The sequence below is a fragment of the Schistocerca serialis genome, chromosome 7 (assembly GCF_023864345.2).
Source record: "Schistocerca serialis cubense isolate TAMUIC-IGC-003099 chromosome 7, iqSchSeri2.2, whole genome shotgun sequence".
NCBI lineage: Eukaryota > Metazoa > Arthropoda > Insecta > Orthoptera > Acrididae > Schistocerca > Schistocerca serialis.
Window position 1 is genome coordinate 568061198 of NC_064644.1, and position 25667 is coordinate 568086864.

Genomic DNA, 25667 nt, shown 5'->3' on the forward strand with positions numbered 1-25667 from the left:
GCGCAGTGTATTTACTTTGGTGTGAAGAACCTGCGCACGGGTAAACAAAGGAACGATAGCACCTGTTACCGATTGTCTGCCAGTAACCCCATAACCTTGTTTCCATTTTCTTAATATAGATTCTTTAATTTTCGTTGCAGTTTCGTAGATGGCACAACGAAATTAAAACATCCAGTATCCAAAAAGAAGCAAAGAACATTGCCATAGTCACTGTTGACTCCGGTAGATGTGGTTACGCATACGCCCTCGACCATCTTCTTCGTTGTAAATCTTCATACGTCTGTAGAGAAAGGAACTAGAAGGTGGCAGATAAGGATCCGCCGCGTCGCTGCCGTGGTGCAGTCTTATTCAATTTGTAAACTTCGAGTAATATTAGTAAAGGTCACAAGTAGTGCATGGGGGCTTAATTATATATATGAAAATAATTTTAATTTTTCGTAGCTGTATGTTCGGTTACGCTGTCTCGTAAACGGTTGGCCCTGACTAGTTTTAGTACGCAATCTGACTGCATAGAATAACAACAAAGAATGAAAGAAAATTTCCGTTAACGCAATTAATTAATTAAGTCCCCAGCAACTATAAAACGTACGAAACCAAAGCACAAGTGTAACTGTTCTGTGTGTGGAAGTGTGATTCAACGTACACATCTGGCACGGTTCTTCATCAATAAGACAAGATATTTTGAACACCATTTATACTGAAGCAATTAAAAAAAATATAAATACTATAATTGCGTAAGGAAACCAGAATTACACTCTAATACAAGAACACAAGCCAGATGCTTTGTTGACTGAACCTGTAATGACGCATTATTTAAGACATTGAAATAATGAAAAAAAAGTGAATTTTTTTACCTTCATATATATTGACGAAAAGCAGTGTGATCATTACAATATCTCCATTCGAACAACATCTGCTGTCTAGCCCATAAAACAACTGCATAAAACATGGAACAAGCACTCCCTACTACAACATCTCAACACCGACTTACTACTACTACTCCACAAGCACTGACTACTGCCACATCTCGACAAGCACTCTCCACCACGACTTCTCGACAAGAACTGCCAGTGGAGGCGGCGGAATAAAACTCTTTGGCGCAATCTCTGGCGCTGTGGCTCAGTGTAGCCACCTTTCAGTAGTTACGGAACATTAATATCTATCAATTGAAAGAAAAACAGCCCTCGGACAAGATTTTTAACAAATTAACCTGGTTTCAACACTGCTAGGAGTGTCTTCCTCAGAATTTAAATCATAGGATGGTCTATATTCTATAACATGGTCACAGAATTATGGCTAAAAACGTATGATAGGGCGTAAGTACGGAATTATCGTAAAAGACTGGCAGTACTTATATGTCATTTATAAAACAATAAATATGCCAAAAGTGCATTAGTCACAAAGATATTTAAGATAAATAAAAATAGTGATAGCGAGCCACTGAGGGCTGCTCGTTACTTGCGTGGTGCAGGTGCAGTGTTGAATCCAGGTTACTTCGTTAAAAATAGTGGCCGAGGGCTGTTTTTATTTCAATTGTAACTATTCACGGTCTCTGAACGTGCATCCATGTACAAAATTAATGTCTATCATGCTTCCTCCTGTATGAGGCTATGACACCAAAATTTGCTTTAGAAATGGCGCTTAAACATTTCAATTGAAAATGCGACCTTGTATCTGCTTGGAGAATATATTGTGGCAAGTAGCAAAAATTAAATTTATTTACGCCACTGTATAACTGGAAGTTGCCTCCATATGATCACATGTAGAGAGACTCGAGGACTAGGGGAAAAAAGTTGACAAAATTTTCACACACGAGGAGCATTTAACGGAGCAGCTCTCTATGACTCACAACACAAGAAATAAATCCTTGTGAAATACCACTGGCCTGACTGGAGAAATTGTATCGACTGTGCCCATCTCTCCAACAAAGATGAGGCTTTTTTCGTGTCTGTTTGAAATTAAATGGGTAGACGTTTCGCGGACTGGGTTGCGGTGGTAACCGGGAACCTGTGTTGTTGCGGCCAACAACTACGCCCATCAGGTAATGCCTGAAAACGTATAGTCTTGTATAACGAACTCCAGTTGGGCCTATTTATCTAGAATGGAATGAAAGCATTGTAAGAGGCTGAAAATGTCCTTGTTAGTAGCATCTATCAAAAGTACACAACAGAAATGGAAGACCAAAAGGACAAGAGCAATAAGTAACCAAGTGCTTTGTTAAACTATGAGTTAAACAAAGGCAAACCCACATTATTATTATTGAGGATGTTGTGCGATATTTTGATCTCTATAGCTTCGTTTATACCACCGTCCCCACAGCCGTCGGTCCGTTTGATAATGCAAGTCTCATAGAATGCAGTTCGGTGTCCGTTTTCCAGTGCATTCTCCGGTACAGCTGATTTTCCGGGACAGCCTAAGGCGAAAACATCTTTCATATTCTACGCGGCGCTGTTCAGTAGCGCGGGCGTCTCCAGACACGTGCTCGGCCTGGAATCTCATTAAGTGGAGTAGAACTGTCTTCAGTGATGGGTCACACATTAAGCTGAGCCGACACCCCCGGGATAACAAGGCCGCCCAGCAGTGTTAGTGACGTCACACTAAGCGGCCCATAGCCGACGCAGCAGCCCACGGACACCTCCGTACAGACGCGCCTGATGCTAACCATCTTCTGTCCGTCATACAGAAAGGAGCGAACTAATTGACAATTCGAACGAAAGACCAAATTATATATATATTCTTGTAAACAGTATAAAGGTTCATAACGAAATACCGATTACATATACGGGCAGGAATAGGTTCTAGAACTCCTCTGAAAAGCGTTTATCTTCAGTACCAGAATGAACATCAAATTGTCAGGTTTTCTAAATAGAAAAGCACTTTGTTAGTAACAGACAGCAATAATGAGTCTTGCAGTTGGTGATTTCTACGTGGAAAAGGAAATAAGCTGTAGAGAGATTGAAAATGGTAAGTAATGCAATTGGTTGTTTTTCATTTCCTTACCATTCATAACATTTTTAATATTGTTTCAAGAAGTTTATCTTCAATAGGAGAGTGAACTTCAAATTGTCAGGCTTTTCTTAAAGGAAAGAGCGGTCCCTTAGTATCACAGTGCAAGACAGAATCTTGTGTTCAGTGATGTCTATGTTAAAAGGAGAATATTTGATATCTATCTTTTGTTTCCATTCATTATTACTGGGGATACACTTGTAAAAATTCTTGAAAAGAGCTGTCACCATGAACATATGAGTAAATTCACAATAGTCAGGTGTTTTATGAGATAAAGTGAACTCTTGTTAACTTATTGTAAACGAAAGTTGTGATGGTTTTGCTGTGTATGACAGTGTTTAAGATAATTTACTTTCAGTGTAACAGCTTGAAAATGTTAAGTCCTGCTGTCAGTTGGCATTTGTCACCACCTGTATGCGAGTTTTAAAGCTAAATAGTGTTCTGACAATTATAAAATAGTGGCAAAGTTCCTCAATCGATTAAACTTATTCCTGCCCGTATATGTAATCGGTATTTCGTTATGAACCTTTATACTGTTTACAAGAATGTATATATAATTTGGTCTTTCGTTCGAATTATAGTTCGCTTCTTTCTGTATGACGGACAGAAGATGGTTAGCACCAGGCGCGTCTGTACGGAGGTGTCCGTGGACTGCTGCGTCGGCCATGGGCCGCTTAGTGTGACGTCACTAACACTGCTGGGCGGCCTTGTTATCCCGGGGGTGTCGGCTGAGCCCTCACGACCAGCGAAGGCGCCCCGCAGAGCCGTGGTACAGCAACACGACTGTCGCCCGCCGTACGGCCAAATAGCCAGGAGTGATGGTCTGGGCTGCCATTTTATTTTTTTTTTTTTGTAGCAGAACCGCTTTGTGTGTCACACACGGCATCCTTACAACACAGCGGTACGTCAACTACATTCTACACCCCGTTTAATTGCCCTTCATGGCATTCTGGGCTTACATTTCAACAAGATAGTGCCCGTCTACATACGGCGAGAGTTTCTACTGTTTGTCTTCATGCTTGCAGGATCTCTCCACAACTCAGACTGTTTAGACTGTCATGGACAGAGACCTTCAACCATCTCGGGCTTTTGATGACCCCTGATGCGACAATTGGAGACAATTTGACACGGTATCCCCCAAGAGCACATGCCACAACTGGGTCAATCAATGCGAAGCCGAATAACTGCTTGCAAAAGGGACAGACGGGGGGCCCAACGCGGTATTGACTTGCTCATTTTGTGAAGCCTTTTCTCTTGAATAAAACATTCAATTTTCTCAAATTGTGGTAATCTGGACTGAGATTTTCACTCTGCAGCGGGCTGTGCGCTGATATGAAACTTCCTGCCAGATTAAAACTGTGTGCCGGACCGAGACTCGAACCAGGGACCTTTGCCTTTCGCGGGCAAGTCCTCTACCAACTGAGTTACCCAAGCACGACTCACGTCCCCTCCTCACAGCTTTATTTCTGCCAGTATCTCGTCTCCTACCTTCCAAACTTTACAGAAGCTCTCCTGCGAACCTTGCAGAACTAGCACTCCTGAAAGAAAGAGCACTTGCCCACGAAAGGCAAACGTCCCGAGTTCGAGTCTCGGTCCGGCACGCAGTTACAATCTGCCAGGAAGTTTCTTGTAGTGATCTGTCCGTACATGTACATAACATTTACCCATTTTCATCGCATTCGGATAATTCCTCCGTGGTACATCGCTTTTTTTATCTGACTGTTTACTGAGGCGTCACGGAATCGTCGGTATATTAATGTGCGTGTGAGTGTGTGGGGAGGGGGGGGGGGAGGGAGGGAGGAGGTGGAGGGGGGTAAAAATTGTAGAGGGACGCCAAGGCTTCACTGCATTAAGCAGGTAGAAATGCATTCGCAGAGATTAGGAGGCTTGGAAACGACAGACTAACGTGCAGAGCTGTATGAAACCAGTCTCCTAACTGAAGAGCACAACAGCAACGTGCATTACGAACGCTGGTAAACCGAATGACTGGGATAGAGGCAGACACTTTTCGCTTTGTTATCCTAAACTATTGTAATACTCTATTTACAAATAGTTCGTACACAAGTTAAATGAGGGTCTACGATTTATTTTCTCCGTTTTGCCATATCTTAATCCGTTTGATCCTACTTTTATTGACCACTCGACCGCCACCCTCCACTCAACTGGCTTTTACAGCAGCTACTCATTACGTCTTCTGACCGTCTACCCTTTGTGCATTTCGTTTCACTCCCCCCCCCCCCTTTTTGTGGCAGTCATATACTGCTCTTTTGTCCCATCCGTAACTACGAAGGTAATCCCAAAAGTAAGACCTCCTATTTTTTTTATAAGTACAGATCTCTGTTTGCGTGGCAGTTGGTCACACTGTTATGAAGAGTACTTCATGTGCTATGTGTAAACATGCGCACTCCGCGCTGAGGCGCTCAGTCTTGGCTTAGCAGTCGTTGAGAATAGGGCTCCCGTTGGATATTACAGCTACCAAGTGCGAATTGCGCGCAGTTATTTGGTTATTGAACGCAAGATAGTGTCGGAAGTTCCATGCGGCTTTTCGCGGATGATGCTGTAGTATACAGAGAAGTTGCAGCATTAGAAAATTGTAGAGAAATGCAGGAAAATCTGCAGATGATAGGCACTTGGTGCACGGAGTGGCAACTGACCCTTAACATAGACAAATGTAATGTATTGCGAATACATATAAAGAAGGATCCTTTATTGTCTGATTATATGACAGCGGAATAAACACTAGTAGCAGTTACTTCTGTAAAATATCTGGGAGTATGCGTGCGGAACGATTTGAAGTGGAATGATCATATAAAATTAATTGTTGGTGAGGCGGGTACCAGGTTGAGATTCATTGGGAGAGTGCTTAGAAAATGTAGTCCATCAGCAAAGTAGGTGGCTAACAAAACACTCGTTCAACCTATACTTGAGTATTGCTCATCAGTGTGGGATCCGTGCCAGATCGGGTTGACGGAGGAGATGGAGAGGATCCAAAAAAGAGCGGCGCGTTTCGTCACAGGGTTATTTGGTAACCGTGATAGCGTTACGGAGGTGTTTAGCAAACTCAAGTGGCAGACTCTGCAAGAGACGCGCTCTGCATCGCGGTGTAGCTTGCTCGCCAGGTTTCGAGAGGGTGCGTTTCTGGATGAGGTATCGAATATATTGCTTCCCCCTACTTATACCTCCCGAGGAGATCACGAATGTAAAATTAAAGAGATTCGATCGCGCACTGAGGCTTTCCGGTAGTCGTTCTTCCCGCGAACCATACGCGACTGGAACAGAAAAGGGAGGTAATGACAGTGGCACGTAAAGTGCCCGCCGCCACACACCGTTGGGTGGCTTGCGGAGTATAAATGTAGATGTAGATATAGAAAGCGCACTGCGCCGATTGAAATCCATCACCAATTGACGGAAGTGTATGGTGAGTCGTTCATGGATGTCAAAAATGTTCGTAAATAGTGCAGTGAATTTGCAGCTGGTCGGACCGAAATTCACAACGAACAAAGGAGTGGGAGACCGTCAATTTCTGAGGAGACAGTGTTGAAGGACGAGAAAAGCAAGCGTGAAGATCAGCGGATCACCCTGGATGATCTTTCCACGTTGGTTCCTGAGGTTTCCCGAAGCACCGCTCACAGAATTTTAACGGAAACATTGAACTACCGGAAGGTGTGCGAAAGACTGGTGCCACGCATGCTGACTGAGGACCACATGCGGCAACGAGTTGATCCTTCCCGTGCGTTTCTTCACCGCCTTGCAGCCGAACAGGACAACTTTCTGGACTCAATTGTTACGGGTCAAGAAACCTGACCATACCACATTACACCTGAGACCAAGCAACAATCACGCCAGTGGCGGCATCCTTCTTCGCCAAAGCCGCGGAAATTCACACAAACACAGTCTGCCGGTAAAGCCATGACAACCGTTTTTTTGGATAGGAAAGGGGTATTGTTGGTCGACTTTATGCCCACTGGGACCACAATTAACGCTGACAGGTACTGTGAGACTCTGAAAAAACTCAAACGGCAATACAGTACCTAAGAAGAGGAATGTTGAGCAAGGGCGTACACATTCTCCATGACAACGCTCGCCCACACATCGCTCGGCAAACAGTTGCTCTTCTGCAACAGTTTCAGTGGAACATAATCATCCACCTACCCTGTAGTCCTGACTTTGCGCCCAGTGACTATCACCTGTTCCCTAGGTTAAAAAAACATTTGGCTGGAAAGCGATTCAGCTCCGACGACGAGGTGAAAGAAGAGGTTCATAACTTTTTGAACAACACGGCGGCGAGCTGGTATAACATGGGCAAACAAAAACTGCCACAGCGTCTACAACAATGCATCGACAGAAATGGTGATTATGTCGAAAAGTAGCTAAATTGTCAAGCTGTAAACTGATGTAAACCATTGTAGAAATAAACAGGTCTGTGTAGTTAAAAAAAGAGTAGGAGACCTTACTTTTGGGATTACCCTCGTATTAATTTACGAAACTAAATTCCGTATTTCCTCACCTACTTCCTTTTGCTTTGTAAGATATTTAAAATTACTTAACCGACGCTACGAGATGAGTTATTTGTGCAAGTTCACATAAATAACCGTTACTGTATCACTTTGTGCAGGTAAGCAATGAAAACTACACGCTGTTGGACGTCTCTTCTGCTTACTCCCTCATGAGAGGGGTGAACGCGTCGCTTATCGCCGACTCCTCGCCTATAGTGAGGGCGCAGATGTACCACGGAATCGGCGTCGAGTTCTGTCACCATGAATTGAATTTGCCTCAGGTGAAGGAATGGGTAAGGTGAGTTCACGCCTATGTAATGCTACAACCGTCTCTCGAGCTTTAAAATTTCGGGAAAGTATCATCAGCAACATCTCACGGCACTGACAGTGAAGCAACGTACGTTGTGATGTAGTCAGTAACGACAGCTGTGCCTGATGACGAATGTAACCCCACTCCCAGCCGCTAGATGCAGCTTGTGTGGACTAAGTAGTTTATTGTTTCCGAATCTCTGCATCTTATACTGAAAGTAAGTTGGAAATAATAACCTCCTAACTAAAATCGTGTCTTGCACACGGGCCGAACTGTGTGCAGATGTCAAAATATATTCGTTTTGGAGCCAGTTGCAGATTTGTTCTGTTAGGGCCCCTCTGCTTTCCACTCGCTGTTCAGAACATCCCTTAGGAGGATAACATAAAAATGGTTCAAATGGCTTTGAGCACTATGGGACTTAACATCTATGGTCATCAGTCCCCTAGAACTTAGAACTACGTAAACCTAACTAACCGAAGGACATCACACAACACCCAGTCATCACGAGGCAGAGAAAATCTCCGATCCCGCCGGGAATCGAACCCGGGAACCCGGGCGCGGGAAGCGAGAACGCTACCGCACGACCACGAGCTGCGGACAGGAGGATAACAGAGCAAGTGCCATAATCCGATTTCTCAGAAACTTCGCCCAATGGAAGAGGAATCAAAATAAACCAACATGTGTCTCGGCTTAACCGTAATACTCGGCCATTTCACAGAAAACGACGATCAGTGTTATACGTAATTGTTATGCCTTATACAGCGCGAAAGTGTCAGCTGAAACTGTGCCGCAGTGATTGGCGTTGTGGTCTGTCACTTCTGCACGCCATGTTCGAAACCTGGTCATTTTATTTATTTTATTTTATTTCATTTATCTCTCCATGTCCTTAGAACGCTATTACATGAATGTTTGTTATCAAGTTACAGGATACAAGGATGTTACGTTAATTGTAAAATTACGACTAGGTTTCACAGTAAGTGTCATACATTTATTAAAAGCCGTGTTCGGTCATCCTTGTTTAGGTTTTCATGATTTCCCTAAATCGCTTTAGGAAAATGCTGGGAGGCTCCTTGGAAACGACACTGCCGACTTCCTTCCCCATCCATAATCCGATGGGACCGATGACCTCGCTGTTTGATCCCGACCCACCAAATCAACCAACCAACTGTTTATTACATATGTGTATCTATGATACTTTCAAGGGTTACAAAGGTTTTCAATTCTCGTATTCTTGTATTTCATTCTTTTATCAGATCCTATTATTAATTCTTAAATTTTATTCTTGTGTTTATTCTTCAGGAAGATTCCCTTGGATTACAACTATCGTGGAAACATTAGGAACATAGAAGTTCCAGACATCACGATCATCGCTCGAAGGCAGGTTACCCACAGTCACATTTCTTCGCATGGATTGCACTCTGGATAAAAACTTCGCGAAAAACCACACGTAATGGACAACTTTACCGACAACTAGTGCTTGCAATTGATCGTGAATCAAGGCTCACTAGAAGAATTTCACTGAAAATAATTTCAAATAACTCTTCAGGCTTTCCCCGCGATCTAATGACATCTTGGGTTGTCGGGTGTTCTGCTGGATATCAGCGCCGTACTTGCACGATATTTCGGTCACGTTGCTCGTAACCTTCATCAGGTGCGACCTGAGACTGCTCCTCGAGTGTTTTTTTTTTTCTTGCACTTTTCATTCCCTTCTGGTCCAGTATTTATGCCTATGGCCTTCCTCCTCCACCAACGGCTGCAGGTGCTTCCTCTGTGGTCCGCGCCCATTCCCTGCGACCTGCTGGAGCGTTGCTGCTCCGTTTTCCGTCCGCTTTTTTGCACCCCAGCGAGAGAAATAAAGAGTGCCACAACAGAATAAACCTTACCCTTAGCTGCAAAGAGCTCAACGCACGCTCTACAACAGCCCGCCCTTCTCCATCTGAGAAGGGAATAAAAAGTGCAAAAAAAAAAAAAAAAAAAAAAAAAAAAACTCGAGGAGTAGTCTCAGGTCGCACCTGATGAAGGTTACGAGCTACGTGACCGAAATATCGTGCAAGTACGACGCTGATATCCGGCAGAACACCCGACAACCCAAGATGTAATTTCAAATAATTTTCTCATTCATTTATTGTGGTCCTCCTTTTTTCAAAATTTACATACTTATCAGATATACGACTAGTAGACAAATAAGCAGAAAGTTATTTCAGTATGTATTATAAAGCATCCGTGGAGCAATCTTCTACGGACTTGGGTAGATAGATGAAAAACTTAAGTAACAATTGTAACCGGCTTCCGAAAACGGATTGCAAAAGCATGAAGCTGCGACAATAGTCGTCATGCTAGCGCCTCGGTTGAGTCAGGCACTTGCTAAAAGGCACAAACAGTACCTCGAAATCTTCAATCGTCGTTTTCTCAGAAACGGATAGTCCGAGTCAGGTGTTCGCTTATTTGGACCCCTCTTCCACTGATTGAAGTTACTGGCAAATCGGATATGGCACTTGCTGTGTTCTTCACGTTACTTAAACACTCTCCAGTATCAGCCAGTTAGTCTTCCGTTACTTCTGTTACTAAGACGAGTTCCATTCGATGTTACCAATATCGAATTTTGCTGCAGAAATTAGAACATCGTGAGTTATATGTTGCAACACTTTAATAAAACCACCAAGTTTGTACGCAATGAAATGCTTATCAAGGTAGGTAGTAAAGGCGCGCCTTGAGACCATACTGATGTTCAGGATATACAGACAAGAATATGGATCACCACCAAATAAGCGAAACAAGAAACTACACAACAAGCATATGAAAGTCGCTTAAGAGAAGAATGGGCTCTCATGGACACATTAGAAGCATGTCCCCAGGGCTGCTACTGAAGAAAACTCAGGGTTATGGCTATGTTGAGAGAGAGGAAATACAAAATAACGTACATGAGGAAGGATTTGGAGGAACGTAATATTACTCGTGTAAGATTTTGCGGTATACAGGCTTATAGGAAGCCCATCAGAGAAATCGAGTGACTGGACTGTGCGAATTGGAGTGTTGGTAATGTCCGTAGATTTGCTTTCGCGAGGGGTCTGGCTGAAATCTCCGTCAGGAATCCCGAGATCAGCTGAAGCGAATGCCGCGGTAGCAAAAACAGGACAAGGGCTGATTTCTTCTTCACTCTTGTTCCACCCCATATTGTGCCCGGTCTCTAATGAAATCATCCCGGACGTGATGATGAGCTTAATATTTCTTTTTCTTTTCGAAGTAATTTGTAATAAATTGTTTCTTTTTCTTTTTAATGTCTTGAACACTATTCCAACTCGATTTACTTAGTGGAAATTTTCCTTAAATGGTAGTGAGTACTGGCCGAAGCAATTTATGTTTATAAATTTGAAGCAATGCCAATAAACTAGAGAAATAATCTGACAGTGTCCGGTTACAACGTGTATGGTAATATACTGGGCTCTATGGTGTCGTTTAAAGTAGTGGGACGTTTCTAACAATCAATATGAAGTGGACAAAATATGATAAATCAGTAGCAAGGAAAGTGAATGAAAGACGATTATTTCTCAGTAGGATTCTAGGAATGTGCAGTCCATCTGTAAAGGGAACACGATATAAGACGCAAATGTGTCCTGATGTAGAGCACTGCTCCAATATTTGGTATCCTTATCAGTTTTGTTTAACTCCAGGAGTTGTATCAGTGTAGGTAATATTAAAATGTAGCCTTGATGTTCATTGAATACCATGAAAGTAAGCTGTTTTCTAGAAACCTTGTTGGATAAATGCTGACTGTAGGCTGACGAAGTCAAATAATTTACTGCCTCCATTGTAATTCACACGTAGAATACTATTAGATGCGTCCTGTGACAAACTGACAGTCATTTCTCCCTCGCTCCAACGTACAACACTCTCCTTGTGTTAATATGTTACGTGCACCAGTGTCTATTTGTAACAGACGAACCGTACACGAGAGAATAGCTTCCCCAAAAGAACACGCACCCAATATCTTGCACTGAAGCCCCTCTCGCTGCAGACGATAGCACGAGGTCGTGGCCTCGCTGACATGTTGTAGCGCTGCTAAGTTTAAATTGTAGCAAACTGCGGAGCTAATCTGTAGTAAACAGAGCGCCATGTCTTTTAAGTGAAGCCATGTTTTATTCTGGTCCGTAAGTTTTGCCACAGCACCGTGTTCAAACAAATTTATTTTTGTACTCTCGGTTACAGTCGCGCGTTTCACTTGCTGGTACATTAATCGAGTAGTGGCTAATATTTGCATCCGCTCACGGCATGTTTAATAATGTGAATTTTTCATATCGGTTGGTTAGTCGTGATCATTTACTTTGTCCGTCACCCGGATATTCTCATTAATAAACAATACTATTTCACACCAGTTGTCAGTTTCTACGACACGATCGGTTAATGCAGTTGCCTCCACCAAACCGGAGTTTAGTGATATTCTCTCCAGTTCCAATCAGATGCATCAATTCGCATTTTATCATGCAAGTGGAAGACTTTAACATTGATTAGTTACATGTCATACTAAACTAAACTTGAAAATAGTTGCAAAATTTGTTAAGCGTTCATTTCTCTTATTGCTTATGAAGTATCAATTTAGTCTTGCTCCATCTCTGCTCCATAGTTCGTTACTAGAAATTGTGAGATTGTCCTCACTATCTGCACATCGAGTGGACTAATTTGTGCAAACTTAGCTTACCACATAGTGCGCAAATGTACAAAACATCTGAACTGTCTTCTCAAGCCCAGGATGTCAAACAGACATTCTATATAAATATGGCCCTGTAAGGCAGCTAATATCAGGTTCAGATCGTAACAAAATTCATTAGAAATGCTGCTGTCACGTAACTAGAATGCATGAATTAATAAAAGTGGGATCTATTCTAGAAAAACAAAACAGCTGTTACCTTTCTATTTTCTACATATAATTTATCAACTGTGCTTTCAGTGGTCAAGTGATACATAACAACCATGTTCAATTACTTTAAACACTCAATAATAAAATATTTAACAAATGTTGATGGTGTTAGGACAGCAACCAGCCACAAATTTACTTTCAGTTCCTTTATTTATTCAAAGGAAACCGTTATCGGTTTCGAATCGTTGTGATTCATCCTAAGACGGTTTACACGCTTTCTTTGACATTTGGTGTGTTTTTATAGATTAATTGTCCTAAAACATAATTATAAACACGCCACACACAGATGGTTGCGTTACAGATTTTCGTTGCATGTGACTTACGTGAAACGTCGGTTTCGAGTGTTTGTTTTCATAACATTCGTCCAACCGATGTAAATGCATTCCCACTGCATCCTCGTTGTTGCACCCGTAAATAGTTCTCACTGTACACTTTAGATTTGTCGCTGAGATCATGTGGTGCGTCGTTGAAATGATCTCAGCGACAAATCTAAAGTGTACAGTGAGAACTATTTACGGGTGCAACAACGAGGATGCAGTGGGAATGCATTTACATCGGTTGGACGAATGTTATGAAAACAAACACTCGAAACCGACGTTTCACGTAAGTCACATGCAACGAAAATCTGTAACGCAACCATCTGTGTGTGGCGTGTTTATAATTATGTTTTATTTATATTTTAGGACAATTAAACTATAAAAACACACCAAATGCCATAAAGAAAGCGTGTAAACCGTCTGAGGATGAATCACAACGATTCGAAACCGATAACGGTTTCCTTTGAATAAATAAAGGAACTGAAAGTAAATTTGTGGCTGGTTGCTCTCCTAACACCATCAACATTTGTCTTCAAACAACAGCCACGGTCTCCATCATGTCATCATATGACAAAATTGTAAAAAATATTTAACTCTTGGACATACTGAATTGACGATTATTAAACTCGTTATCTGTATATATGAAAACTTTTTTATCACAGGAAAGAATGATTAAATCTTCATTAGCTCATTTACATCTACGATGTTGTAGCTGGTCAGTGCACCGAGTTGGTGGAGAATAAATTTACTTTTTGAACCACTGAAAAAACTCTCATGTACTCAATGTGAGGATAGGTTAGTATCCTAGCTTTTGATATTCAATGGTCAAAGTGTACGCAAGTTGGAGTGAGCAGAATCTAGACTCAACTTTTACTGTGGCCTAATGTGCAATTGTACTTTACCAAGCGGCGTCTGCAACAGCGTTGTCTCTGTGCTGAATCTGAAGCACTAATTCCCTACTCTGGCCTTGACTGAATTCACTTAGTCTCAACTTTCCTGCGTTCCATATAACTTTAATCTTTCCCTAGTCGAAATAATGCCTATTGCACACTCACTAAGGGTTGGAGCAACGTGCACAATTTCTTTGCCTGCAAAAATTCCTGCAGCAATAATTAACTACCTTTTTGCTATCTATCGCCACGATATGTGAAGCATATAGCCCACACTTCGTAGAAAGCAAAGCTCTGAACGCCCTCGCTATTTTCCCCACACTTGTGTGGTCCGCCGTGAGACAAGAGAGATATTTAGAAATTTTAGTTCTCAAAATGCTTTTACATAATGGGGATCTCCTCTCCGTGTCACATCTGCGTCGCCCAGTATGGCTTCAGCCAATCGCCGTTTCGTTAGAGGTGAATTTTATTTTTCTTGCCTGTCGCAGCCTAGCCCTGTTAACGCCGTCCAGCCACTTACCCTCGGTCCTGGCCGTATTTATATTAAAAAGAATAGTGATTGTTCTGGCCTTATCCTTTCTGCAGTGAAGCTCGATGTTCTCTTGTTAAGTGGGGTTTTCCGATGCCATTAACCAACTCCTCGTTTCGTCTCCAAAATGTGTTTCACTTAAACTTATTTATTCATGCCCCTGTCTATATTGGTAGATATTGTTTTGTTATTTTTCGGTACATGAGATTACTGCAATTGTCTTTTGTTGATGTAATATAATTATTATTTTCTGAGGATCTCATATTGCATCGTACTGTCGTTATGGATTAAGATCATGTATGGTCTGTGAAATTCGTACACAAAATGTCATAAGTTTGTTCCCTCTTACCAAAACGGAGTCCGAATTCGCTTCCAACCTTGACTGAGTTTCTCTCTCACACAGATTTTTTATGAGCTGTGGATCTGGCCATCCCTCTGTCCACTGCGGCCCAGCAAAAATCCACTTCCGTTTTTAGTTCACCACTGCCATGAATGTCATCTTAATTATACATACTTACATTTAACACGCACGTCTTAGTGTATCTTCTATTGCAACTATTATAATGCAGACAGTGCTGTATTCTTTTCTTTTAGAATTCATTCTACGCTCCACCTGAGATATTTTGTTCCTTTGATACTCATCTCATATTTCATACCGTAATAACTATCACTTCTTTGATTGCAGTCGATACTCAGATCAGTGCGTGCTGCCTGCTTTCATTTCGATAGTGTCCGTGCGAAAGCAACGATTCCTATAGTGGTGCTTTATTGTAACATCAGTAATTGCCTATACGATTTATTACACTTCTTATGATACCTAATACTTTCCTCGTGATGAACATGCCTTCAACTGTTACGCATCTCTGTGTATTACTCCTTTGCCACACACTCATACATTATACCTGCCAAATTACTTTAATCATTAGTGGGACTATTTGTAGTATATTACCGTTTCCCTTCCATCAATACTGTTGGTGGAGGAATTACTTACCCTCTACTGAATAATCTCTAAATTTTCCCTCTGGCCACTGAGTAACCTTTGCATCGAATACCTATTATAACGCAGCACACTGATGCCCGCTTATATTATTTAATCTCCTCTACCTCTTAAAAATGTGAGATGTTTACACACGCTTTTTGTATTTTCGACTGAATGACTTACCTTATACTTTTGTTCTGAAATATCTTCCCTTATTTTGCTAACCACTTCCTCATACTCGTCAGTTCTGTCTGATAAAGTCGTTCGTTTGCTGCTTTTTGGAGTATGTGTACAAGTCGACCACAGTGTTATTGCATCTGGAAGACAGTGACTGGAGCAAATTCTTTTCCAAACGAGACACACAGTGCATGCCAGTATATGCACGACTGACCTGAAAGCGTTGACAGTTTTCCAAAGTCACCACTGCACTTTTGTACTGCAACCTCATCGCGGTTTCCGACAATGGCCCAAGTGCAATAATATCGTGGTTGGGTAGCACCTCTCGTTGTTTGTCTGTATACCTATCACTCTTTACCGTAATGAGTTACTATTTTATTCGCAACATATCAAGACATTCGTTTACTATGAGTTATTCGTTTTCTCCACTCCAAAATTGTTCTTCGCTCCTCCTCTACTTACCTTAATAGTGCGTTTGTTACTCGTTCTGTTGACTATCTCTTTGTGTTATGAATTTTTTCTTTTCATTTTGTGTATCCTGTTCGATATTAACACTGCTGTCGAGAGCAATGCTATGTAGTAGTTTCTTGTGTGCGGATATAGAGAAAGGCTAGTTTGCGCTTTAAAGATTGATAGACTAGTGGCAGACTCATTGGTTGTACATAAAATGAAAGGTAAGAAGTATGAACCAGTAGCTCCTGCTCCTTGTAGTCCTAATCCACATATCTTGGATAATTACAAGACCCTTGAGATTTAATTGTCGACCACTGTAATATCTTTTCAAGTCGATAATGTTGTAGACCCCCTTACTCTAATTTGCTTTTATTGTTGACTCTGATCTAATTTCAGTTACAATCAATAAGGTGCTTGCAGCAGTGCAGGAAAAATTAACGGAAATTCGAAAAAAATAGACGTCAATACCATTGTGCAGGTGCTGGACCAATTAGACTGTCTGGCAGGAAATAATAAAAAAAATGGAAGTATGGCGTAGGAATAGATGGAAAGGTAATAGGCAGAATGATGTACCAAGAAGGAAAGAATTACCGCCTAATAGATGTAATATGATACCAGTGCAGATAGCTCCGACGCAAGAAGGGAGAGAGACTGCAATATGATGCACAAAATGGCGCAATTTCTGTTACAGTCCTTCGGGAAGAGGAAGGACTAGATTAAATGCAAGAAGAGGAAACTGTTACGGGGTATCTATAAAATACCATGATTATGATCTCATGTATATCGGACAAGAGGCCTAACCTCAGGAAAACTTACGGGACGTTCGGATATGGTCCGTTCGCGAACGGCAATGAATAGGGGACCACTACAGATAAATTCAACAAAGAATAAGACGACGGTGGCCTAAGTAAGTAGAATTGTCTGTACTGAACAAGAGGAACTGATTTTAAAGTCGTTGGCATGGCCAAAAAATGAGGTCACTTAAGAAGAGGAGATGGAAGGGCGAGTAATTGGATGGAATTTACAAATTAGAAAAACGTGAGCGTACGTACAACACTGTGGCGCAGCATGCGGACTCTACCTAACGTGCTCGCTTTGGTTAAACAGGAGTACACCCGTGGCACCATGAGTCATTATGCACTGGAAACCGTTGACTGTGAAAGACCACCATCTCCCATTTCGCGCCCCCTTCGCCTTGATGTTTCCGACTTCCTCCGTAATTAATCTTAAACGCATTTGCGTCGTTTATTAATACTGTCTCGTAATGCCTTAGACCGCATGAGCTCTTTCACCTCTGCTGTCTCCAACACAGGCACTAGGCATGTTCCTTTGGAAACTTCATAAACTTCTGTCATCACTGCCGTTGCTGATTTTCAGCTATTATGTGTCCAAAGATAGTCTCCGATCTCCTCCGGTATTTTCTGCACTTCCTGTTCTGTTTCCCTATACAGCGTTCCTGATTTTTTATACATGTGTGGTGTCTGTTCTTTCGGACATGTCCGGAAGGACAGACACCATTCTTGATTCCGCAACCATATATATACGGACTTCTAGGGCTTGTGAAGGGGAATGAGTACACAATATTTTGAATGTCTGGAAACGTACCGTTTGCGTTGTACGGCGGTTTCTGCTGTGTCGTCCGAACAAGACGCAGTCAGGGCAAATGCACCACAGGCTGAAAGATGCGAGATGCTGTCAGTGCCACAGAGATTCGCCACTTGCGCGAATTCCACCAGCGCCACGGGCGGCGCTGGGGATGAAGAGATCGTCTTTGTCTCGGCCAATTGCCGACCGAGTACAGACCACCAATGACCGGACGACAACGGACAGAAGCCAACTCGGAAGATACCACAGCATCTCTCGCTCACTTGAATACAGACCATCGTCCTGGACTGGTTTAGACAGGGAATGTCGTTTACTGAACTCTTAAAAGTGAACTGACAGTTGTTGTAAATAGCATTTGTTATGTACTTTGAACTTTACCTACGATTATTTACACTTAGCCACTGAGGGCTTCTTTGTGTTATATTACGAACAGTGTTGCTGGCATTATTATTCGACCAGTCACAAAGGTAAGTAAATCTTTTAACACAATTGCGTGACTTTGTTCCTGATTTGTTGTGGTGTTGAAGACCCTTCGTTCCTGTTACTTGACCCTGGGGCACAGCTGTGTAATACTGGCAGGGAGGAATTGTCTTAGCGGTGTACTGCACCAAATGCCATTTCGCGAACTCACAAACTCGCCCTACTGTAACAAGTCGGCCTCCACAGCAGTAACGACGAGGCCTTTACAAAACTGACGACGAGGGTTTAAGAAACTGGCGACGAGCGTTTACGAAAGTTTCAGTTCAGATTTTTAACATTTGCATTTCTGGTTGAGGAACTGAATTAGACGTGACGCAGTACAGTTACTTGGTAACGATTCGAAAGGAAACATAACGAAATATCCATTTATCACTTAAGCATACTTTAGGTATTAACACTTAAATATTACGTATTCATATTATTCTAAACCAAAAAAGGAACCCATCATATTGTACATATAGAAGAGTACTGAAGCATTACAACAGCAGCTCGATGTGGAGACCAGCAGTGTTGTTACAGACATTGTATATACGAAGCATGGTCTGGTACGCACTCTCCAATGGCCAACGGCTCTGAGCATTATGGGACTTAACTTCTGAGGTCATCAGTCCCCTAGAACTACTTAAACCTAACTAATTTAAGGACATCACACACATCCATGCCGGAGGCAGGATTCGAATCTGCGACCGTAGCGGTCGCGCAGTTCCAGACTGTAGCGCCTAGAACCGCTCGGCCACACCGACCGGCACGCACTCTCCATCCGGATGACAACGGACTGAAGCCAACTCGGAAGATACAAGAGCATCTCTCGCTCACTTGATTACAGACCATCGTCCAGGACTGGTTTAGACAGGGAATGTCGTTTAGTGAAACAGACAGTTGTTGTAAACTCTTCAGTTTCTAGTGTAGCGGCCAGAACTGGTGCTAGCAGATCTTCCTCTGTCTCTACAGAAGTGTTGAATTAAAGTTTGCATACCATCCCACAAGAAGTATTCCATAGGAGTCAAATCCGGCGATGACGGTGACCATGCGCTTGGATCACCTCGGCCTGTCCATCTTTCACCGTGTCGTCTGTTGAGATGCCTCCTAACCGCAAGTGGGCAGTGAGCTAGTGCACCATCATACTTTAACCACACTTCCTGACAGGCATTCAGTGGCACAGCTTCCAAGAAGGGGTCCAGTACGTTTTGTAGGCGGATCAAGTATGCAGGACCAGTTAGCTTGAGTGGAAGGAGGTTTGGCCCACTCACATGACCGTCCAGAACAACTGCCCACCCGTTAATGACAAACTGGTGTTGAAATCCCTGAACATGCATGGCACGACGCTTTTCGTCTGCCCAGACATGGCAGTTTCGCTAATTCAGAACACTGCCCCTAGTGAACTTAGATTCACCTGTGAACAGAACTCGACGTGGAAACAGGGGTGTGACAATGTAGCGGTGCAGGAACCACGTGCAGTAGGCAACGCGTTGTGGAAAATCGGCAGGACCCTTAGTGTGTACCCTTTGTTAGAGGTACGGATGTAGTTGTTGCACACATAATGTCGCAGAGGATACTATGACTGGCACCTATTGCACGCGCAGTTGTTCCAGTACTCGTTGACGAGTCCTCTTCAGTGCGATGCAGTACATCAAATACGGGCGGGTGGCATTGCCGTGGAGCACCACAGCCCTACCTCCTGGCGATAAAGGTACCTGTTTCTCGCATCCGCTGCCTAAAGTTTTGCGGAAAACTTTCGTAACTCAGCCGACTAGCAGCTCTTCCGCTACCTCGAACTTCGCCATACGCAAGGAGCATGTCTGTGTAATCCGCAAGCGTGTCGCGAACCATGCTTATTGTAACACAGACGCACAGACATTGAATAGGTCTCACAGAAAGGCATTCATTACGTAACCGTCTGCTGTACTCGTAGTACGTGCCATCCTGCCTACCCTACTGCATACCAATAAAAACATCCGTGTATATGATAAAATGAAATTAATTCTGCCAGCGATCGCAACTGGATACTGAAATGAATTCAGTGGCAACAGGTAAAAGTTTTTGCCGGGCCGGGACTTAAACCCCGATTTACCGCTTTACGCGAGCTGTCGGCGTAACTGCTTCGGCAATCAGAGTACCCTTTCCGTCCGACCCAAGTTACCTCACCTGTCCAACACACTCATTGCTCGCCGCATCATGCTGGATTCCCGGAAGAGTTCAGACGGAGAATGTGTAAGTAGGCTGTTTAGGTTTTTATGTTGGTAACGCCACGCAGCGCTCTGTATGAAAATCACTGACTGTGCTGTGTGCAGTCTGTGGCTGGTTTGCGTTGTTGGAATATTTACTATTGTAGTGTTGCGCTGTTGGGTGTGAACAGCGCGTAGCGTTGCGCCGTTGGAGGTGAGCCGCCAGCAGTGGTGGATGTGGGGAGAGAAATGGCGGAGTTTTGAGAGCGGATGATATGGACGTGTGTCCATCAGAAAGAGTAAATTTGTAAGATTGGATGTCATGAACTGATATATATATATATATATATATATATATATATATATATATATATATATATATAATGACTTTTGAACACTATTAAGGTAAATACATTGTTTGTTCTCTATCAAAATTTTTCGTTTGCTAACTATCAGTAGTTAGTGACTTCAGTAGTTGGCGCTCGCTATATTGCAGTAGTTCGACTACGAAGATTTTTGTGAGGTAAGTGATTCATGAAAGGTATAGGTTATTGTTAGTCAGGGCCATTCTTTTATAGCGATTATTGAAAGTCAGATTGCGTTGCGCTAAAAATATTGTGTGTCAGTTTAGTGTTGATCAGAATAAATAAAGAGAGAAATGTCTGAGTATGTTCAGTTCTGCTCAGCTGTTTGAAAATCAAATACCGTAAGAGGTTTACCAGCACAGTAATTAATTAATTTTTCTAAGGGGACGTTTCATATGGGACACACGTCCAGATCATCCGCTCTCAAAACTCCGCCATCTCTCTCCCCACATCCACCACTGCTGGCGGCTCACCTCCAACTGCGCAACGCTACGCGCTGTTCACACGCAACAGCGCAACACTACAATATTCCAACAATGCAAACCAGCCACAGACTGCACACAGCACAGTCAGTGATTTTTCCTACAGAGCGTTACGTGGCGTTACCAACATAAAAACCTAAACAGCATACTTACTAATGCATCCGCACTGAAATGAAGTTAATGGCCATCAGACATACATGTTCATATATTTGTGGTGTCTGTTCTATCGGACTTGTCCGAAAGAACAGACCGATACATATACAAATATTTACGCAAAAGCTGGGTTACGAGGTCAACAGACCGTTTTGTAAGGCAGAGCGACTACCGACGTGGCTTCACAAGTGATACAACGCATGACGTTGCAGGTGGCTCGGCATGCTTGTGATTCGATATTTCGAAAGGGGATACAAGTTTCAGAGTCCGTAGCAGCAACAGACAACGTAGTTGGGATTTAATGGATATTTACGGCAGCGTATGTGATACTGTGAATTGTATGTCATTTGGGCAGCACAGTGCAGAACACCTTGTTGAGAACTCGCATCAAAACCCAGGAAACCAACAGGGACTCACAAACAATGCTATTGAGTCGAGAAAACGGCTCTGTAGTTTCTTTCTTAGCCCACATGCAGCAATATCTTGGTAGAACAATGTGTGTAACTACGTACCAAAACGATCTGGTATTATGAGGGTGAGTCAAAAGAAAAACTTAAATTTGTAATAACAAATGGGAATTTCGCGCCCTTATCCTGTAAGTTGCTAAGCGTGCCGAAAACAGTGTGCAGAATGGCGTGTAAGTGGCAGCATAGTGCAGATGCACACATACCGTCGCAGTATTAGTATAAAAATTGCCGCCCCACTAGCGACTTGCACCAGGGAAGAACAGCGTTCTGTTATTCGGTTTTTGCGTAGTGAAGGTGTGAAACCTATTGAAAGTCATCAATGAATGAAGGGTCAGTACGGTGATGCATGTTTGTCACAACAGCAAGTCTACGAATGGAGTAGGAAATGGTGTGACTTCAGTGGAAGATGCTCCTCGTCCAGGTCAGGCACAACGAGTTGTGACTCCACAGAACATTGCAGCAGTTGAAGCCATAGTGAAGGAAAACCGCCGAGTGACACTGAATGACATTGCAGCATGTTTACAGATTAGTCATGGGTCAGCACACCACATTGTGCATGATGTGCTCCAGTTTCACAAAGTGTCTGCAAGATGGGTGCCACGGCAGCTGACTCCTGAAATGAGAGAACGACGTGTTGGTGCTTGTGAAGAACTTGTTCGGCGGTTTGAACGAAAAGTTGAAGGCTTCCTTGCAAGAATCGTTACTGAGGACGAAACCGGGGTTCACTTCCACCAACCGGAAACGAAGAGAGCGAGCAAGGAATGGCGCCATACCTCACCACCAAAACCAAAGAAGTCTCGAACAGAAACATCAGCAAGGAAGGTTATGCTGACTCTCTTTTGGAACAAAAAAGGCGTCATTTTGGAGCATTACATGCCTAGAGGGACCACTGTCACCAGTGCATCTCCTAAAAAATCATCTGCGGCCTGCAATCAAATCAAAGCGACGTGGATTGCTGTCAGCAGGTGTCTTTCTGCAACATAACATTGCAATGCCCCACACTGCCTGTACAAACAGTTGCAACAATCACAGACCTGCATTTTGAGTGTCTTCCTCATCCACCATACTCACCAGACCTTGCCCCAAGTGATTTCCATATCTTTGGACCACTCAAAGACGCAATGGGAGGAAAGAAGTTCGGTTCTGATGAAGAGGTACGCCACGCGGTGCATGAGTGGTTGCGCTGACTGCCAATAGAATTTTTTTTCTGGAGGAATTCATGCACTTTGTAAGCGCTGGAGTATTTGCATTGAATGTGAGGGAGATTATTTTGAAAAGTGATACAGCTTTGTACCACTTCTGCACAATAAATAACATTTTCAAAAATATTTAATGTATTCATTTGACTCAGCCTCGTATAAAACATCCTGCTAATCGGTAAGAAAAAAACTGCAGATACGTTCTATAGAAAATTGTATTAAATATTTCTGTTTAGTTCTTATTCTATTTCTCTTCCATAAATAAACTAAACAATTTAAATTTCTGTATCCCTCTTTGAATTTCACGCTCAATCCCTTCCCACACTTTGCCTAGGCCGTTCCTTTTGCTGTAATCAGCGGTGCTTTGATGGCAAGTACATGGGATATTTCTCCATAGGAATAGTGAAAAAACTACGGAACTCAGGATCGTCTCTCATTTTGGTGGGTACAAAGAAAATCGAACAACCGAAACTAAAAAAAATTAAAAAAATGTTTAAATTCTTAAGGGACCCGGTTAGCGGTGTGGTCTAACGCACTGCTTTCCGGCGAACCGCGCGACCACTACGGTCGCAGGTTCGAATCCTGCCCCGGGCATGGATGTGTCTCATGTCCTTAAGTTGGTTAGGTTTAAGTAGTTCTAAGTTCTAGGGGACTGATGACCTCAGATGTTAAGTCCCATAGTGCTCAGAACCATTTGAACCTTATTCTGCCTCAGTTACACTATGTCAGCGATTGCTGCGCAAACACTTTCTCCGCGTACGCGTACGCCATAATTACTCTACCAAGCAAGCATTGGGGCTACACTCGTCTGGGGTGAGACGTTCCCAAGGGGTTCCAGTGGGGCTCGAACCGCACAATAATCATGGGTTCGGTGTAGGGCGGCGGTGGGGTGAGTGGACTGCTGTAGTCTGTTGTGGGGTTGTGTACCACTGCAGCTATGGCGGGGACGAAGCCTCTCCGTCGTTTCTACGTCCCCAGTTCCATACAATACAATACAATACAATACAATACAGTGACCCTCCGGTGGGAGGGGCTGCATAGTCCTTTACACGGCGCCTCAAACCCCGCGGCCACTCCGCGCGGCGGAACTGAAACATTCGTAAACAGATGTGGCGCTTGAAAAAAGTTGAGCACGCGGCATTCATATGGCACTGACTGAGTTCGATTCAGTCTGGTAGGTGCTGCTCCAATAGACTGTGTTTGTTGTATCTGCTGTTGCAATCATACCTTGTGCCGCGTCACGCTCCAGTTCGCTTATCACGTCATTCCACTGGGGCGTCCTATCCAATTACAAAGTCGCACTGGCGTATGTTATGGAGGCTCTAATGTGGAGAAATTGGCACTGTTTGTCTTCTATATCACTAAAACATGTAGCTTTTCTAATTATAGTCCTTCTTCTATTCTGTGAAAGGTGTGTTAATGCTTCTTTTAGCAACTACAGTGTCCACATGATAGCATGTACAAGGGATTTTGTATACAATGTAGTATAAGAGGCAATAAGAGCGCACAGGTCCTTAACAGTGTTGAGATATTCACACACGTTTCTTTTCAGTTAAATACTCTGTCAGTTTCGTATTTCTTAGCACCTGACTGATGGGAATGAGAATAAAACTCTCCGTTAGGTGGTTTCGTTTCACTGGAAGTTCCATATCTTTTACGATGTAGAGCCCTATTTATTTATTTTGTCAGAGATATGTAAACCTACTAACTTAGTCTACATAGCCTCTGATCAAGTACCAGGAGACTGAAGTTTAAGTAAACAAACATGTAAACATTTTACGTTAGGCTTTACCATGATCGTTATTAATATAGAATGAAACAACAAGTTTAGTGTTACCAGTCACTGTTTACTTATATCTGCGACACGTTTCCAAGGTTCAAACCTGAATCGTATGGTGGATTTATATGTGTTAAGCGGGTAGGACGTCAAAAGGACCGACTTGGAGCAGGAGAGGCACCACAGGACATTTTAATTTCCATTGTCTACACTTTTCGAAATAAATTCATAATACTTTCTCAGCATGACCGGGAAGGATTAAGGATTCACACTCATAGCAGTGGAAATTAAAAAAAGGAACAAAATAATGTTTTTTAACGTGAAATATTATCATTTTTGCACTTACTATTGGCTGCATTTGTCGCTATAGGTACTTTTCTTCATATGTAAGAGAGATTCTTCGATGAATTTTGCACAGCGTACAAACCGTACTTACCGGTGCATGACACTCTAGAATTCTCCAAATCTATTAAAAACTGTTGTAAAAATTGAGATAATTAACTATAAAATTTGAGTTTCTTGTAAACATGGAGTTTAAAATGTTATAGCTCATCCAGTTTTTCATAAATTACATAAATTCTAGAGTTCCATAAACCTGTAAGTACGGTTTGTGTGCTGTGCAAAATTCACCGAAGAATGTCTCTTACTTATGAAGAAAAGTGTACATATAGCAAAAAATGCAGCCAATACTAAGTGAAAAATGATGAAATTTCACATGTAAAAAAATCTATTTTGCTATGTTTTTGAACTTCGACTGCTATGAGTGTGCATCCTGAATCCTTCCTGATCATGCTGACAAAGTTTTATGACTTTACTTGGAAAAGTATAGACAGTGGAAATTAAAATGTCCTGTGGTGCCTCTCCTGTTCCAAGTCGACCCGTTTGACGTCCTACCATCCTTA

At 42.6% G+C, this 25667-nt stretch overlaps 1 protein-coding gene across 1 annotated transcript in view; it reads left to right on the plus strand.

Moving 5' to 3' along the window:
- Positions 1-25667, plus strand: part of LOC126412434 (UDP-glucosyltransferase 2-like) — a 217492-nt gene that overhangs the window by 100011 nt on the left and 91814 nt on the right. The window contains exon 3 of the mRNA XM_050082029.1: positions 7622-7800. Coding sequence (XP_049937986.1) covers positions 7622-7800 — 179 coding nt within the window. The remainder of the gene's footprint in view (positions 1-7621; positions 7801-25667) is intronic.